The sequence below is a fragment of the Theropithecus gelada genome, chromosome 7a (genome assembly GCF_003255815.1).
Source record: "Theropithecus gelada isolate Dixy chromosome 7a, Tgel_1.0, whole genome shotgun sequence".
In the NCBI taxonomy this organism is placed as follows: Eukaryota; Metazoa; Chordata; class Mammalia; order Primates; family Cercopithecidae; genus Theropithecus; species Theropithecus gelada.
The window spans coordinates 20,702,101-20,721,756 of NC_037674.1; the positions used below are offsets into that span (position 1 = coordinate 20,702,101).

General features: G+C 40.7%; 1 protein-coding gene across 1 annotated transcript; it reads right to left on the reverse strand.

Moving 5' to 3' along the window:
• Positions 1 to 877: 877 nt before the first annotated feature.
• Positions 878 to 19,422, reverse strand: GATM (glycine amidinotransferase). The gene is made up of 9 exons (XM_025389832.1): positions 18,238 to 19,422; positions 16,453 to 16,671; positions 9,097 to 9,292; positions 7,831 to 8,021; positions 6,139 to 6,276; positions 5,814 to 5,978; positions 4,559 to 4,622; positions 3,662 to 3,778; positions 878 to 1,977 (listed from the first exon to the last, which is right to left on the reverse strand). The coding sequence occupies exons 1-9, from the start codon at positions 18,304 to 18,306 to the stop codon at positions 1,865 to 1,867; spliced, it is 1,272 nt and encodes a 423-aa protein (XP_025245617.1). The 5' UTR covers positions 18,307 to 19,422; the 3' UTR covers positions 878 to 1,864.
• Positions 19,423 to 19,656: the final 234 nt, after the last annotated feature.

Below are 19,656 nucleotides of genomic sequence, written 5' to 3' on the forward strand. Positions count from 1 at the left end.
TTTTTGTTTGCAAGACACGAACAGAAAACATGTTCCCAACTGACAGCCATGTGTTGCACCAGATTAACTTTATCATAGGTCTGCATGTATAAGAAAAGGCACAGTACACATAGGGTTTGGTACTACCCATAGTTTCAGGCATTCACTGGGGATCTTGGAACATATCCCCTGAGGATAAGGGAGAACTACTTACTGGAAAGGAAAGGAGAAAGAAACTTAACCAGAATAGGCAAATGTATATAAACGTATAGGGGATTGTAAACTGAAGGAACTAATGCCTGATGGTCTCTATTTCCTCTGTGAAAAATAAAACAATATGATCAGCTAAGAAAATGTAGTGAAGGTTTGAAATAGCTACTGAGGAGGACACAGAACTGTGTAGCAGAATTGTCGGGTAGTATTTAGGCCTGCAAATATATACCCTAATTTGCACCAATCCACACAACTGGATAGATTTCTCAAGCAGGATTCAGTCCATGTATAGCACTAATAGGTGTTTCTGTAATGGATGTAAAAGGAACACCAGGATGTAAAGGAGTTAAAGGTGTTAGTAAGGGTATGGTTGAAACCTGTGACTCATTTCAAAGTACACAATCTATGCAGATTTTTCACAAAAAACACATTCAGCAACTTAAGAACAGAGACTCTTCCTTTCTGGGGCCTAGGATTACTCCTTATACTCAGAAGATATTCAGATATTTTTGAATGAATGAATTAATTAATAAACAAAAATCTGACTTTGCTAAGCATTTCTGAATGTAAGTATTAGGTTTACTTTTGTGATGAATATGTTAATTATTTTAGAGAATCAGAATTCTGTATCAAGAGCCACATTCCTATAATTTACTTACACTAAAATGACTAGACCAATGCCAAATTCAGTCTGGAACACAAAAGTTTATTAGAATAAAAATACACATACAGTATCAACACTAAAATTATTTCACATCGCATATAGGTTTTACCTCCATTAGTTTTTTTTAATGCTTATAAAGTCTATGCTCTAAATAATTTGCACATTTGTAAACAAATCTTAGATTACCAAAGATGCAGTGTATCTATCAGATATTGAATATCAAAACTTAAGGATGGGAACTGATAGCGAAATCCAATTACACTAAACATTCCTGTAAATTTTTGGAAAGAGAGGAAAAGATTAAAATAATTCACTTGAAATGAGGTAAGATGTATATGAAAAGGTTTTTAGTAGCATATATCACAATGTTGAGATGAGAATATTAAAAACATTCATGGAAAATTCACTGATGTTTTGCATAGTCTAGGTTATTTTTTAAAAAACAAAAAATTAAAAATTACCCAAATTCCTTATTAGAAAGAGACAATTACCTGGTTCTACTTAGGATCCGTGTATGTTCTAAGTCTTTCTCTCCTTTATAAAAAAAAAAGAGATTATCTGATTCTATTTAGGATCTCTGTACATTCTAAGTCTTTCTCTCATTTAGAGAAAAACATTCTCAAGTCTATAGAAAAGGAAAAAAAATTAAGATTAGGACCAACATTTCAAGCTGCCTTTTGGAAAGAAAATTAAAAACAGAGGTAGATGGTTAATTATTAGTGGCCAAGTTACTCAGGTGACTAATTTTTCTCTTGGTACACATTCACCAAAATTTTATACTTGAAGCCAAATAGTAAATAACTTTAGGAGTAGAGAGTAATACCTAGCAGAAGTTATTTTCTTTATGTCAAAGAAAAGTAATAGAAGCAAACCAGGCTTACGACCCCTGTTAAGGAGATGATTGTTTAAAGCACTACAGTTCATGCACTTTTCAAAGCAGGATAATGAACCTTGCCCCTAAGCTTCTTAGGTGTATCTGAGGCCAGCCACAAGCTCCATCAGGCCTGTTCAGTCCAAGTAGGACTGCAGGGTGCCTCGGCGCCGGACATCGCAGGTCCAGCAGTGGAAGCCTCCTCCCAGGGAATTGGCATTACGAATGTTAACTTTAATGGTAGTGATACCTGCATTGAAAGAGAGATGAGGTCAGTTAGATGGACTAACACGAAGATTCTCCTAGAGAAAGTAGGCCTACAGATTTGGAGGAATCTTGTGGTTCTAATCCTTAAGGATACCCAATCCAGAATAGTCTTTTCTCTTCCAATTTTATTTTCACCAACTATATTTCATCTGCTAATATAAAATCTTCTCCAAAAAGTCAACAGAGAACTCTGAAGTTTTGTTCTATTGACTATTCACAAGTCAACAGACTGAGCAGGTATACCTATCAAATGTTCAAAATGGTCAAGTACTAAAATCTCAAGGCCTTTTAGAATTACACATTAACTACTTTGTCAGACTGTTTCTAATTTTACCATGTTAATTTAATAGGCAAAGCAAAATTTAGCTGACCTGAAAAGTTGACTTTACATATTCACATATAAGGAGAGTTTACTGATACAGATTAACTTCACCAGACCACCATAAGGAAACAATGGAACACAGCTGGTGTTTTAATATCTGGGTTTGTATGGTTATACAGGTACCAAAGCAAATCCAGCAATCAGTTTAATCTGGTACCATCTGTAATAACAAGGCTATGATGTGCGTGGCCTATTTAACCAATGGTATTTAGGAAGAATCTGTTGTGTTAGACATAGTGGGGTTTTAAAAAGAAAATCTATTCTTCCTCCTCAAGAAGCTAATTATTTTGAGAGGAGGATAGGCTACAAAGTCACTAAGGGTCCATTGGTATAGCCAGGGAGAGGAAGGTGGCATGAGCCATTCAGAAAGACTTTCCTAGTCGGGCATGGTGGCTCACACCCATAATCCCAACGCTATGGGAGGCAGAGGTGGGTGGATCACTTGAGGTCGGAGTTCGAGACCAGCCTGGCCGAGTCACTCTCTCCTAAAAATACAAAATTAGCCAGGCATGGTGGTGCATGCCTGTAATCCCAGCTCTCAGGAGGCTGAGGCAGGAGAATCGCTTGAACCCGGGAAGCGTAGGTTGCAGTGAGTCGAGGTCGTGCCACTGCACTACAGCCTGAGTGACACAGCTCTATCTCAAAACACACACACACACACACACACATCTTTATAACAGCTCATATGAAAATCCTTTCCTTCAACATTTTTCTCAATAATACTAGAATCATTGGTCTAAATTTTGAATATCAGGATAAGTAAACTCCTACTTAAGTAAAACCCAGTCCTGCTCTTCAGTTCAAAACTGAATGATTTACTGACACACTTTCTTGCGTTTCACTACTTTGTTAACTATGCTTATTACACATAAAAGTCACTTCTGCATCTGTATGCTTAAGAGTCCTTTAAAATATATGATGACAAGACACTTTTAAAGGACCCACAATGATTTCTTATTTGAAGAAGGGCTGGCCAAGCTATCTGCTCACCTGCAAAGGGGTGGTTTTCCACACATGGGCACCAGGAGGCTGGCTAAGTCACATAAGATTTATAAACTTATTGCTAAGGGGGTGTCTCAGGAGTTCAGGATGCATCTCCAACTTCTGGGGGCTACGTGTGTTGAAAATAAAAATACTGACTTTCTGTGAAATAATAACTTGGTGCCTCTAAAAGGAATCAAAATTGAATTAGATAAACCATTTATCAAACCTAGCATGTCATTTCTTTAGTTCTTCTCCTTTAACATTTTCATGTATGACAACATGTTTCATTTGTTGTACATACCCAGCTTTTCAAACATCTTTTGAGTTGGAACTTCATTGGCATCCACCATAACACGTTTTTCATCTAGCATTAAGACATTCATGGAAAGCCATTTGGATGACATCCAGAGTGGATGATCTAAAAACAGCAACAACTGTTAAACCATGTCTGCTATGATTTTGGTTTAAAGCAAGGATTTACAAGTGAAGAATATTAAAGTGACACCTCAATTCTTTCAGTAGTTCACTTTCCATGTGAACGCTTATTTTAATCTTAAAACAATTTATCTATAAATGGTATGAATCAATCTGTACTCATTATACATTTGAATTTCACCCTGTTTTCTTTTAAAAGTCGTATCTTGGCTGGGCATGGTATAATCCTAGCACTTTGGGAGGCTGAGGCAGGAGGATTCTTTGAGCCCAAGAGTTTGAGACTATTGCCCAGAGATGGTGTCTCACTGGGGAACACAGCAAGACACTATCTCTACAAACAAACAAACAAAAAATAACTTGCTGGGCATAGTGGCCTGCACTTATAGTCCCAGCTACTTAGAAAGCTGAATTGGAAAGATCACTTGAGCCCAGGAGTCTGAGGCTGCAGTGAGCTGTGAATGCACGACTGCACTTAAGCCTGGGCGACAGAGCAAGACACAGTCTCAAAAAAAAAAAAGTCATATCTTGCTTTATGTGATGTTGTCTTATTCTGTCTTCTCCCCATTTCATTTTCTATGGAAGAAAAAGTTGCAAACACAAGTCTCAGCCTTTTTCTGATGCTCATAGTCCCAAGCACCACTTTATACCTTACTGAGGAAACACATTCTCTAAGCTGCTAACATCGGGCTCCTCTCTATAGGCAAAAGATCCTTGGTCACTAAAGTCATTATTTTAGTCTATCAGTGTATGAAAGTAAACATACCGTCTGGGATGATTGGTGTTGGAGGAGTAATGATAGTCCATCCTGCTTTCTTGAAAAGATCAATCTGTAAGACCGAAAAAACCCCCCAAAACTGTTAAATTAACATATACTATTATTATTCTTAGTCTCTAATAACCCTTATCTGTAATAATTCTTTTTGAGAAGCTGTCTTCTCAGCTTCCAAAATAAAGAAATTAAAATTTCTAAACATTTGGGTGATTTTGTCTGAATCCTAATTAAAAATGTACATAAAACCCCCAGATTAAAGTTAAAAAGTAACAGAAATATTGAAGCTTTTAAAGACAGTCTTATACTTTTCTCTGGTTTCAGAGTCTTAAAAAACCAAAGATACTTTCCTTAGAAATTCTCATTTTAAAAATTGAAAAATTTCCTATTTAGTTACAAGAAAACAAAAATGTGACTACGTCAAACCCACAGTCCTTCTACTTCTTGTCCATCATTTTGTATCTAGGACCATGGTATAAAGACAGATGTTAGCCATGCATTCTCAAAGAACCATATTGTCCTTAGTGACCTTTTGCAACTCAGCCATCCCTGTGTTCACATACCCACTAACTATGTGAATAAATGATAATAAAATGAAATGAATAAGTAGTCATGGTCATCGGGTCTAAAAATAAAAAACAGAAATGAACAGTGACACAGCATAACAGTGGTTTTTAAAAGTGGTACTGCAATCTTGCAAATAACAGAAAATCACTCATCACCTAACTGGAAGTAGGGGGCTGTGGACAGAAAGTAGGAGGCTGCAGGTGAAAGGGATAGACCAGCTGCAGTTCAGTGGCTCTGCTTCTCCCTACAAAGCAGGGTTGGCCAAAGGGAGCCTAACCCACTGCAGAGGGAGACAACCACTGTCCAGTGGCATTGCCCTGCCCATGCAAGGATCATCTTGTCTAAAATGTGCTGCTGTGGAACCACTGTTGCAAGTTATGAGATAATGTCACCCTGTTTGATAAAAATACACACATATGCACAAATCTGAGACTTTGACAACAGCAAGCGGCCAAAGTCTGATGATCCCATACTAATTATTGTGTCAACTACGTATATTTCTGCATGGCGGACATCTTGTAATAAACCATAAGGAATCCAATGTTTGATCATAATAATGTTGAGTACTGCTGAATCTGTCATTCAGAACCATTAGGAACCATGGAAGTGCTTAAAATAAAAGTGTCAATTATTTTAGTTACTAGATTCTGTTGCTTTTCCAGAGTCCTGAGAAATCTCTTACCTGGTGACATGGTCGGTCAGGGTTGGAAAGCACAGTACCAGGTCCAATGATGTTGAAGGTAGCATCAATATGCATGGGATTGGGATCTTTAAAGGAGATGATATGTACTCTGTAATCTGGAGCAAGATGCCTACGCATCCATTCAATGCCTAGGTAGTTTGTAACCTGAAAACAAAAGAAAGACATACAATCAACAAATATTTGGTTCTATGTCTAGAAAACTAAAAATATTCAAGGTGAAAAAAATTTAGGATGAAAATATTTTAATTTGGAAGTAAAGAATACAATAATATAGTGTGAAATTTCAGAGGCAGCCTGTGTTTACCTGGCTTCTCTGTGCAAAAATATCTTTTCCAGCTCGAATGAAGTCAGCAGCATCAAAGCATGGCTCAAACTCAGTTGTCACAAATTTTCCCTGAGCAGCCAATTTGTGTCTGTCTTCTACAGAGTGGATGGGATAATCCTAATTGGAACAAGAATGAACACAAACAATGCATTGGATCATGAGAAAACTATTTATAAGGCATACAGTACTAAGAAAATTAGTTTAACATCATTTTCCAAAATATTACTACTCAGTTCTAGACTAAAACATGCCTGGGAAAGAAGCGGGTCCATGATAAATAAACCAAAACAACAATAAAACAACAAACTAGCATTACAGTAATTTCCTGATACAATAGTCCTCCTTTACCCATGATTTCACTTTCCATGGTTTCAGTTACCTGCAGTCAACTGTTGTCCCAAAACATTATTTTGAGAGAAACAGAGAGACCACATTTACCTAACTTTTAGTAAAGTATATTTATATAATTGTTCCATTTTCTTATTCATTATTGTTGTTAGTCTTACTGTGCCTAATTTGTAAATTCAGCTTCATCATAGGTATGTATATATGTATAGGAAAAAACAAAATTATTATGGAGTTCAGTATCAGCATCCACTGACAGTCTGGAATGTATCCCCTAAGGATGAGGGGGCACGATGTACTTAGAAAAAAAATGGTACACGCCAGGTGAGATGGCTCATGCCTGTAATCCCAGCACTTTGGGAGGCCGAAGTGGGCAGATCACCTGAGGTCAGGAGTTCGAGACCAGCCTGGCCAACATGGTGAAATCGCGTTTCTACTAAAATACAAAAATTAGTCAGGCATAGTGGCATGTACCTGTCATCACAGCTACCCAGGAGGCTGAGGCAGGAGAATTGCTGGAACCTGGGAGGTAGAGGCTGCAGTGAGCTGAGATCATGCCACTGCACTCCAGTCTGGGCAACAGAGCAAGGCTCTGTCTCAAAAAAAAAAAAAAAAAGTGATACAGAGGCAGTAACTGATTCTGAGAATATTCCATGACCCGTATGGAAAGTAAACAGGATGAAGTCATTCTGTTCTTTTAGAAAAGGAATTTGGTCCCGAGCCTAACTCATACCATAAAATGAGATGCCATGTTTCCCCTGCCAAATTTGATTGGGAGTGGCCAAACTAATTCATTATTTCTGTCTTTAAACCCAGAAGCTATTTTGATTTTCAGTTTTTTTCTATAAAAGATCAAATGGTAACTGATTTAATAAGGGACATACATTTCATTTTACTGTGAATTTGGACTGTAGACCAGGTTCTTTTTCTAGAAGAAGAAAAGTGAACTTCAGTCTAGTGACTTTTCTGGTTCCACTAATGAATAGTGGTACACCTGTAGGCAAGTTTTTCCCCCTCTAATGGAATGATACTACAGTATCATTAGGGTTGTTGTGAAAAACAAACAGGATTGAGGATGTAAATAAAGGGTTTAACCCAGGACCCAAAAGAAGGTAAGCACCAAAAAGTGTTAGCGATTATTATTACTATCATAGGATCATTTACTCTTATCATATTCATCATAAAATAATCACTTTTTTAAAATAAGATGATGTTTTCTCTTTCTAAAATGCATAATATGTAAAAGGTATCAGAGAATCTCTATCTTGCTCTTTGTAGATCAGTTAGAAAAGTTAGTAATAAGCTAGCCTATTATTAGGGACTCACCCGGTCATAAAGCTCATCAGCCATTGTGGGCTTAGGAGCTGTCGTCCACTTGGCGCCACGGTGGAAGTAGTCTTTGATAATTGACCTGTACGCTCGGTACTCAAAGAAGCGTGAACGCCATGCCATGGGAGCCTCGATAATCTCATTGCCCACAACTATCAGGATATCTCGAGGCATTGCACTGTATAAACCTGTCAGACCAAAAAACTCCATGACAACTTCAGCAGTGTTAATTTCCAAGACAAAAAAGGTCTATATAGGGCCAGGCGCAGTGGCTCATGCCTGTAATCCCAGCACTTTGGGAGGCCAAGACGGGCGGATCACTTGATCCTGATGGAGCTGGTCAGGAGTTCAAGAGCAGCCTGGCCAACATGGTCAAGCCCTGTCTCTACTAAAAGAATACAAAAAAAATTAGCCAGGCATGGTGGCATGTGCCTGTAATCCTAGCTACTCGGGAGACTGAGGCAAGAGAATCACTTGAACCAGGAGGCCAAGGCTGCAGTGAGTGGAGATCGTACCACCACACTCCAGCCTGGGCAACAGAGTGAGACTCTGTCTCAAAAAAAAAAAGTCTATATAATATGACCTCTTTTTTTGGTTAAAAAAACTAGTAAAAATACATGTGTATATGTATATATGAAAATGGCAAAAAATTTGAATAATACATACTAGATTGTTCACATGAATTCTGTGTGGTGGTGAGGAAGCCAAGAAAAAAAAGAAAAGAAAAAAAGTGAAGGAATAAAGTCCTTGTACAAAGAGATGTTGAATCACCAAGCTTTCACCATTTGTAAGCTCCTTTCTTGCTATACAGAAACAGAGCTCTTAAAGGACCATCAGCATCACAAGATAAAAACTGAGCCAAGGATCAATCTAAAACTAGAAATTAGAACAGTGACCTAAGGCACAAGAACAGTCATGCAGCAATGTCAGTTAAAAATAAAATGGAAATGTTTCTATTGTCCTTTTAATTTCTGTTCTTGAGGAAAATTAAATGAATCCACTGTTCTTACGTAAGGAAATGACTATAAAGTTTAGGAAAATTTGTTATTTCACGGAGATTCCACTAGATGGAATGGAGTTTAGAATGTATACATCTTAATCATATCAACATGGACCAAACCATTCCTAAATAAATCTTTAAAGTTTTCAAGAACTAGCAAAGCAAAGGACTCTCCAAGAAATTTTTTGGAGCTTTCCCCTTACACATTAAGAAAGATACTGAAAATTCAGACACTGGCAGTTTAGTTATCTGACATCACTTACCCGTAGACTCAAAATCAGGAGTTTTATACTTCAATGACCAGTCAATGGGGTCAGGCCTCCTCACTATCACTCCTTCCATTTTTAAAATATTGCACATTTCTTCAATTTCAGTAACAGCCTTTTTCAAATGATCTTTGGGAAAATAATGCCCTCCATGCTTCTGGTAAAATGGCCAGTACTTTTCATATGTGTTTGCCTGGAAGTAGAAGCAAATAAATGCAATACTTACCGGAGAAAAATACAGCTCATGATAGGTTCATAGGCAGTAAGCAGCTCTTTGTATAAGGTATTGGAATTGAGACTCCAACCACGCCACGTTCAGTGCTGATTCCTAGCATTGAGCACAGATGCTCTCTGGGCAGACACTCAGTATCTGTTGAATGAAGAACTCTAAAACATCTTGATGTTTTGAGGTCTTTTGCTCCTTCTGCCTGAGATCTCATGCCCAACCACTAACAGCATGTTTACCTTCAGATAGGCTTGGAATCCTCTTGGCCAGTTTTTTTTGCCACACTTTGCAGACAAAACAGGACATAGCACTTCTACCAGACAGCCTCAATAAAACGGAACAAGAGAACACACAAACTAGCATAGAAGAATAAAAGCACTAAGCCAAAACCATGGGTTATCCATGCATCTCAGAATTCTGTCTGGAAAATAGCACCTCAAGATATTTTGTGAAGGGAAAAAAAGATATTTAGACCCTGTTAAGATCAGGAATATACTTTCAAATATGCTTTATTTCTCTTTAAACCCCATCATTGGTCAGGCATGGTGGCTCAGCTTGTAATCCCAGCACTTTGGGAGGCCGAGGCGGGCAGATAGCTTGAGGTCAGGAGTTCGAGACCAGCCTGGCCAACATGGCGAAATCCCATTTCTACTAAAAATTCAAAAATTAGCTAGGCCTGGTGGCATGTGCCTATAGTCACAGCTACTTCGGAGGCCAAGGCAGGAGAACTGCTTGAACACAGGAGGCAGAGGTTGCAGTGAGCTGAGATCGTGCCACAGCACTCCCGCCTGGGCAACAGAGCGAGACTCTGTCTCAAAAAAAGAAAGGAAAAGAAAAGAAAAGAAAGAAGGAAGGAAGGAAAGAAAAGGAAGGAAGGAAGGAAGGAAAGAAAGAAAGGAAAAGAAAAGAAAAGAAAGACAGACAACAAAAAAACCATTATTGATTTTCCCGTTCAACAGAATTAACACTTGCCAAAATTGTGTAACAGTGCAAATATGCCTTTGGTAATTCCCTGTCAAAATGCCTCACACCAACCATACCTCTCCTTTTTCTAATCCATTCAGCTCTTACATCTTTTCGAGTCTTTTTGTCATAGAAGAAAGTGATATGATAAGCAAATTCACAAATTTTTAATAACTGAAAAAAAAATTTAGAAAGTTTCCAGGGCTATATGTATTTTAGAAGACTACCAAAGAAAAAACATTTGAATACTTTAAAATGGCTCAATCAGTTTGCTAAAAATTATTGTTGAACAGGGTAGGTGCAACAGCTCTAAAATATTGTTTTGTTTTGTTTTGTTTCATTTGAGATGGCGTCTCACTCTGTGGCCCAGGCAGGAGTGCAGTGGTACTGCACCCTCAGCTCACTGCACCCTCCGCCTCCCACCAGGTTCAAATGTTTCTCCTGCCTCAGCTTCCTGAGTAGCTGGGATTACAGGCACAGGCCACCACACCCGGCTAATTTTTTGTATTTTTAGTAGAGACAGGGTTTCACCATGTTGGCCAGGCTGGTCTTGAACTCCTGACCTCGTGATCCACCTGCCTCAGCCTCCCAAAGCGCTGGGATTACAGGCGTGAGCCACCGTGCCCGGCCAAAATATTGGTTTTCAAACATGTAAAAATCTAGACATATTCTGCATTCAGATTGTTTTCCAAATGTCTAAGTTCTCAGTCAATTTGCATAAATACATTGGGAAATGTACATAATGCATCTTCCCATTTTTCAAGCTACAGGAAGCAGAACTCCAATCAGAGAATCCAGACTCTAAGAAAAAGCCTTGAACCTTCATCAAAAGATTAGCAACGCAATGTACATTGATATATTTTAAGTTTAAAAATGTTTTAAATGTTTTAATTTAAATTTTTGTTTAAAAATGTTTAGAGCAGGTATTTTTTAAATGTTTATTTATATAATTGATGAACTGACCAACTATTAGTCCTGACCATGTCAGATATGAGGGTCTCCACCATCAATCAGATAATTAGGGTTATCAATAAGTACTAGAAAGAAGGTGTAAAACTTGATAATGGGCTCAAGTGTGTCAGAGTGTGTCTACTTTAGCTGGATATTCTCATTTGGTTTCCCAGCAATCCTATCAAAGAAACAGGGCAAGCTCTCATATGCTTATTTCACATGTAAGGAAAGAGGCTCTGGCTGGTCACATGCTTGCTAACTATCTGGACAAGCAGGACTAGAACTCAAGTTCTCTGACTGTTACTTGAAGAGTGTCCCTAATACATCATGGGACTTGCATGTTATACTGGTTTGAACACTTCTAACTAGATGTGCAAAAACTTTTAAGACTGGAATTGCTTAACAAGTTCAAACTGTCCCAATGGCTTTTACTCATCAAGACTGACCAAATGTCTAGATATTTAGCTCTTTAATGTCAAAGACAGTATCTTTTCTAGATTTTGTGTCTCTACTTCCATTTTTATCTCAGTCTGATAAATATCAAATATATGAAAGTGGACCCATCTCTTTTAGTTCAATATCCAAGTTTACATCAGTTACACTGGAACCCAGATTGGTGAATAAGGAATAAGCCAAGAAACAGGTCTTTAGAAAAACTGAATGATGCCAGTGAAACTCTTAAATAGAGGCTGGTAAACAAACGTCCATAGGCAAATTTGGCCTGCTGCTTGTTTTTGTAAATAAAGTTTTATGGGAATGCAGGCACATTCATTTGTTTACATATTGTCTATGACTGCTTTTGCACTACAATGGCACAGCTGAGAGCTGAGTAGTTCAACAGAGACCGATGGTCTGCAAAGCCTAAATTACTTATTATCTGGTACAAAGATGAAGTCTGCTGACGCCTGGGGTCTGAATCATTAATTAGCTCTTTTACTAAGGTCTATAGGCAAACAGCAGGCTGAATTTCTGGCCTATGAAAAATGTTATCAGCATTAAACATTTTATAACATTTTATAAGACCAAGCTACCCTTTCAAAAAACAAAATAAAAGCACTCCACTGTTTTCTACTCCTAGGAATTTCTGCAACAGCAACCAGAAAGAGGATAATAATGACTCTTTATATTCCTCTCAGATACACGCTGGTACTACTCATCCATTCACCACTTCCTCCTTCTCATGCCAGGCACATCTCCTACCATCCACTAGGGACAAGAAGCCTTTGAAAATTTAACACTGGGTTACAGGAGATGCAGAGTTATGCAGTCTCACTAGACTCATTCCAAAGTATCCTCCGTGACTATTTGTGCAGAGTGAAACTTGCTTTGATAAATTAAACTTTCCTGGGAGAAAAAGGTTATTTGAACAAATGTGAATTTTTCTTGTAGAGTTTATAATCTGGCAAAGGTTGCGCAAAGTACAAATGATCAGGGCACAATACATTTTACAAGAGATAGCTAGAAATTGTTTACACTTCCTTTATAACCTGCTAAATGAGCTAGCAATCATTTACCAAGTTGTTTGCAAGATAATGAACACTATATTAGATGCTTAGCATATGATGTTTATAATAATCTGTTGCAAAGGTATGTCTGCATTCCTTGAACCTTTATACTCTTTCAAAGCCTAAAACCCTTTGCAACGGTTTGCCAAGTGAATTTTTAAATACTGTCTTTGGAAGGCTAAGAAATGACAACAGAAATGTATTTATCCAGCTGTAAGCTTATATTACACTAATCTTGATTAATCTTGTATTTTATAAAAGGTCCTTTATTAAGGGCTTTACTTTTGAAAAGACAAAAGCAAAGCAAAAAACATATTTGAGGCTGGGCAGGGTGGCTCACCCCTGTAATCCCAGCACTTTGGGAGGCCAAGGCGGGCAGATCACGAGGTCAGGAGATAGAGACCATCCTGGCTAACATGGTGAAACCCTGTCTCTACTAAACATACAAAAAAAAAATTAGCCAGGTCTGCTGGTGGGCACCTGTAGTCCCAGCTACTCAGGAGGCTAAGGCAGGAGAATGGTGTGAACCTGGGAGGCGGAGCTTGCAGTGAGCCAAGATTGCGCCACTGCACTCCAGTCTGGGCGACAGAGCAAGACTCTGTCTCAAAAAAAAAAAAAAAAAAAAAAAAAAAAATTGATAGCAAAAATTTACTATATTTTGCAGAACAAAAAGTCACAGAGCTTTAAAAAATTATGCTTCCTAACAATTATGTTCCACATTCCTTTCCTTAAAATTTCTCTAGTACTTATATCTTCCAACATCTTCTGCTCTGATTGCCTATAGACAGTTTACTACATTATTTTTTCTTTTATTATTCCTAAACTGATTAATATATGTCATTCTTCTTTACTACAAGGCACGGCCTTGTCTGCTAGGATCCATGCATATCTTGGATTTACTTTCTTGTCCCTCAAACCAGGCTTAGCACATGGCATGAAACAGAAATAACCGTTATTTCCTGTCTAGAATCAAAGAGAGAAAGAGAAAGAAGAATAAACAAACAAAAAGAACCAGACAAATGAATGAAATCAACACTGCTAATGTTACTGGTATCTACAACTATTATACCCCCAAAGTACCTTTGGAATGTAATTGGCAAACTGGATCCATACAACTATAATAAGTTGTTGTTTTGTTCTTTAAAATACTTAACATGTAATCTTTTACCTTTAGATTAATCCTTAATCCTGTTAGGTAGATAGCAAACCTCTTAGTATCTTCATTTTACAGTGGCCCAGAAAGCTGTGGAATCTTGTACAAGGTCAAATAACTGATTAACCGAGACTAGCTATCAAGTTTTTATCAAATACCTAATTAATCCCAGACTCCTGACTTCAGCATAGTACATTTTCCACAAGCCCATGAAATGACAAAGTCTAAAGTCATAAATCAAGTGACAAAGAAGTCAAAATTATGTCTGAGAATTCTGATTCTGTAAAATCACATGATATGAAAGTCTATCATTGTAAAGACAAGTAGAAGGATAAATTATTGCTTGGATTTAAATTGTAATTCCACCCAATTAAAATGGTTAGGGGATGGGACTTTTCAAGGAAAGACTTAAGAAGACTATGCCTTTTAAAAACATGTGGATGGTGTATAAATTAATCTTCTCACCAAATTCCAAATATCAGAACCAAAGACAGTTTCAGAACAATTAGAAGTTATTACTTTTTCTATTTCCCTGTCTTCCTGGTCTAACTCAGGAGTCATTTTCTTCAAGAGGACTTCTTAACTGGCCAGAACTTGGTCATTTCCCTTTCCTTAGCTTTCCTGGCACTTCAACTGCCTTGTCAGTCGATTGGAATAAGATACTTGGTCTTCGTTTCTATGTGGACATCATATTTCTTCAAATAGAAAGGAAGATCTTTTACATTAATACCCCTAGAGCCCTGGTACATCGTAGGCAATATTTCTGAAGACCACGAAAATGCTGTTACAGAACTTCTTTCCTCAGTCCACTTTACAAATAAAAGTGTAAATATTCAGGAAAAATTTAAGGACATTATAGATAGATTTGTAACCCATTATTAATAGGAGTCTAGGCTGTGTCTACAATGTGGATGGTGGTCCCTTAGATATGGGACCCTTATGCAGTACAGAACCTGAACACCGGCCCACAGAGGCCCTGGACATAAGAATATTACAGATGAAAACCACTAGGAGTTTTTGTTTGTTTGTTTGTTTTTGAGACGGAGTCTCGTTCTGTTGCCCAGGCTGGAGTGCAGTGGTGCAATCTCGGCTCACTGCCTCCTGGGTTCACGCCATTCTCCTGACTCAGCCTCCCGAGTAGCTCGGACTACAGGCGCCCGCCACCATGCCCAGCTAATTTTTGTATTTTTAGTGGAGACGGGCTTTCACCATGTTAGCTAGGATGTTCTCCTGACCTTGTGATCCTCCCACCTCAGCCTCCCAAAGTGTTGGGATTACAGGCGTGAGCCACAGTGCCTGGCCACCACTAGGAGTTTTTAAAAAGGGAGATGTTACTTGTTGCCAGGGAAATTCTGGAACACTTTGTGAAAGGTGTCATTGAAGCTAGGTGGTAGTAGGTTTAAACTACCTAGTTTAAACAGACTAAAGGGCACAGGAAGATGGGTGGAAGAGACTTAGGTAGGGGCAAAGATGCAGGGCTTGTGAAGAAACAGTGAGTAGTCTAGTTTAGCTGCCTTATATGGTTGTCTTATAAAGTCTGCTGAAAACCAGGGTGGGATATTAGAGGAGAGAGGGACTTGACCAGAAATGAACACTGCTAATCTGCTGTACTAACAGATGAGTCAATAACTGGAATGGGGAATCCTGGAAATGCAGACAAGAGCCAGATTGTGAAGGATGTTGAATACCATGAGGACTTTATCCTGAGCAATTCGGGGGTGGGGGTGGGGAGGGGGTTGGCTAGCAAAGTAGAGGAGGAAAAGAAGCAGGATGAGAAACATGATCATATTTGAGTTTTAAAAAATCACTTGGATTGCAGCTGCAAGGTGGTTTGGTAAGAAGAGTGAGTAGCAGTGACCAGTTAGGAGTTAACTGCAATAGCCCAGACAGCAGATGAGCGCCCAACCATTAGGGAGAGGCAAAGCAGAGGGATGAGGCAAGATTCATTTTGACAAAAGCCTTGTTAAACCTTGGAGAATGGATGTGGAGGATGCCACATAAGGAGAAATCAAAGATGATTCTTTTGTGTTTTAGCTTGATCAAATAGGAATGCCAATAATTAAAAGGAAGGAATGAGGAGGGGTCCACTTTAGCAGGGTGGCTGGCAACTGAACTCCAGATGTGCCAAGTTTGAAGTCATGTGGCAATATCCCATAAGGAGTTTAACTTGTTGATCTGGAAGGAGTTCAATACAGAGATACGGACCAGAGAGGAGGTGGGAGGGGCAGCTGTGAGAATGGCTAAGAGAAGGGGGCTGAAAGTAATATTCTGTTCAACCTTGGCATTACAGGCTGTGACGGAAGAAGATCTGAGGCAAAGAGAAAGAACTATTATTCCCAGAAAAGCTCTCTTAGATTCCAAGGGGAAGAGTTTCAGGAAGGAAGCAATTATCATTGGTGTAAACAGTGTCAAATACCACAGAGGTGTCAGGTAAGATAACTTAGAGTTAGTCACTGCATTGAGAGGTCTGAGAGTAAACTGAAGGGAAAGCAGTCAGAGGGTAGCAGCAGCAGGTGAGGAGGGAACGCACTTTCAGACATGTGAACAGCCTTTACCTTCACCTCGATGGTGAACGGCGGAACACAGGCATTTTCTGCTCTGCCCACTATCACTTCCTCTAAGGGGTCCCATTCGTTGTAAGAAGAGACAGGGCAGTCCTTGGGCAGAGGTTCAGTGGCCTTGTCGTCAGCTGCAAAGGAGTTCCGGGAGGAAGCCGTAGCTGCCTGGGTGCTCTGGAAAGTTCGCTGCACCCATCCCGTCAAGGTTCGTCCAAGCTTCCAAGAACAAAGAAAACATTATTGTATTGCATTGCTCTATCAGTACTTGCAGAGAGGAGGAAGTGGAGATGGGGTAAAAATCCAGCATAACATTGCCACTTAAACCCCTTTAGAAGAGCGTAAACCAAGATGTTAACAATGTGTAGGTGGGTAGTGGGATTACAGATAATTTTTTTAACCCTCTTATCTACAAATTGTCTTATCTATTAATTGCTGTAACTCTTTAAAACTCCTCAGAAGACCGTGTCCCCAGCGACCATACACCCCCATCTTTATCTCAGAATGCAATTCCTGCACTCAAGCTTTAAGCAACTCTTTTGCAGATGGGTCAATCCTCCTCACAGAAAACCACAGACAGCTGCTCTAAAACTTCCCGCCAGTCCCAGCTGAGGATGGAACCTCCTTTTCCCTCAAGTATCAAAGGTTACCAATATTAGGCTTTTTATTTTATTTTATTTTATTTTATTTTTACAAATGAAAAGGTGGAAACATTTGTAAAGGACCGTATCTTTCAGAATAGCCAGCTTCAAATCAAAATTTTTTCATCTTTGACATACACTTCGCATTCTTTGGCACTTCAATTCTAAGAGTGAGCAACTGCCATCTGCTCCATTTTACAGATGGTCCACAGTACCCTAGCCAAGATCAGGATTAGCCCAGGCGTAAATTCAAACAACTAAAAAGGAGATCTAAAAACTTCAAAAGCCTTTAAAAAATGCATGGCCTATAAAATCTAGAGCAGGGAGGGTCCCTTAACCCCTGAGTAAACCTCAACCCCCCAAATCTCTATCCTGCTCTGTTAAAAGCCTTAGGAAGTGGGCAGGAGGGGAACTCGGGTGGAGGCAGAAGCAAGACGGAGAGTGGCAGCTGTTCAGGAACCAGTTGCTGGGGGGAAGCCAGAATGTCGGAGCGATTCCAGTCCTAGGAGCAAGGGTCTGCCGCCAGGGCAGCCGAAGGCGGGGAGCGCAGAAACTCTGCTTACAGGCTGCACTCGCCAGACTCCTCTCCAGACGTGGGACCGCATGTTATACTTGGAGTGAATCTGGTCGCTCGCTCCCCGTCCCTGATTCCCACTTTGCTTGTCTCTTCTCCCCATCCATCCACCCCACACGCATTTTCCAGAAATCTCCCCCAACTCGATGCCCACTTAGGCTACTGAACCCCAATAACGCCACCCTTTTACTAAGAGGAGCCTCCGTCATCCCAGCCCCTTGCTCCGAGCGGGAAGCTTGGTGCAGGGCACCAAGGTCCGGTAGAGGAGGGCGGCGCCCCCTGCGCCGTGGGCCAGCAGGCCGCAGACGCGGAGACAGCAAGTGGACCCCAAGGGGTGGAGCCGCAACGCAAGTTCCCCGCGACCCGGGGACGCCGCCCAGCTCCTGGAGCCTGCAAAGGCTCTTGAAGCTGAGCTTCCCAGGGATACCAGAAGGGACACTCTCGTGCAATTCTGGCTGGGGAAAGCGAGGCAAGGCGGCGGCTCTGTGGAGGGAGCGAGCGAGTGCTCCACGCCACCCTCAAGACCGAGTGAGTCACGCGGCCGCCAGACGAGGCCGGTGGCGCACGCACCCGAGACCCGATGTAGTGCACCGCCTCGGCGCCGCGGCTCCCGCCGCGCAGACACCGCACCCGCAGCATCGCCCCGACCCGGCTGGTCCACGCACGGAATGTTCCTGGCCTGGGCCGCGTCGGTCCAAGCCTTCCCGAGAGCGCGCCCGGAGCGTGATGGGCGGGTGCGCTGGGCCCGCGGCCTTTTGTAGCCGCGCTCCGCCCCGGCCGCCCCCCGCGGCCCCATTGGCTGCCCGGAACAGGTGGTGGGGCCAGCAGAGCGCCCCGAATTAGGAACTGTTGGGAGGCGCCGTGGCCGCTGGCTCGAGCCTCCGACGCTTGCCCTTTTTTAGCCAGCGGGGCCACTGACGGCTTCTGTTGCACGCCCGGACCTGGACCCCGACCCGAGCGCCGCAAGAAGGCCCTCTGGAGTCTCGCGCAACTGGGCAGGACGGGACTTCCGACGAAGTGACAATGGTCTATGCATATATTAAGTGAATATTTGAGAATTTAAATATGCAAAGCGTGAGTACAGTGTTACGCTTAAATTCACATATGCGCACGGACCCAGTCACCTCATTTTTCGGTAAATGAAACCACCTAAAAATTAGGTGGTTTCTTAGTGCAACATCGGGTGTGAGACTGCAGAAAACTAAGTCTGGAAGTTGGGCCATTTGCTCTCCGGGGAGGTAGTGCTTTCCTTCCACTACCCCGTCGGGTGTTATTTGGAACACCTGGCATTTCACATGGTTTTTGGCCATGTGCCCCTGGCTTGAGAAACTCCGATATGAAAATCGACAAGTGTGGGTCACAAATAAGGAAGGACGGCAGTTTCGTTCCTTCCATTTCATGTTTTAAATTTTTTGTTTCAACTTGATTAGGATTGTTTTTTAGAAAAGTATTTTCCCTCACTGTGCAGTCTTAATTGCTGTGGATTTGTGCAAAGCTAGAGAACTCAGGTTAACATGTATCTCCTAGTAGGAAAGGAGACAAGAGATTTGAGTATTTCATTTTTGTACTTGCAGAGTTGTAACTATTCATTTTTGATGAGCTATCTTTTTAATTTTGGTATCTCAAGCTTGTTTTCTAGAGTTCATGGATGGAAAGCAACAGACAAGCAGATGGCATGGTAGAAAGAGCCTCTGAGAGGGAATCAGGATAACTGAGTTCCAGTCTTGACTCAGTTATAGACTACTGTGTGTCTTCCTGAATTGCAGTCTTCTTATCTGCAAAGTGAGAATAGAATTTACTGTCCCTAGCACATGGGGGGTTGCTGAGGGGCCAAAATGAGAAACTATACATGCAGAACTTGATGCGTGGCATTAGAGCCGTATGAGGCCGGGTGCAGTGGCTCACGCTTGTAATCCCAGCAATTTGGGAGGCCAAGGTGGGCGGAACGCCTGAGGTCAGGAGTTTGAGACTATCCTGGCCAACATGATG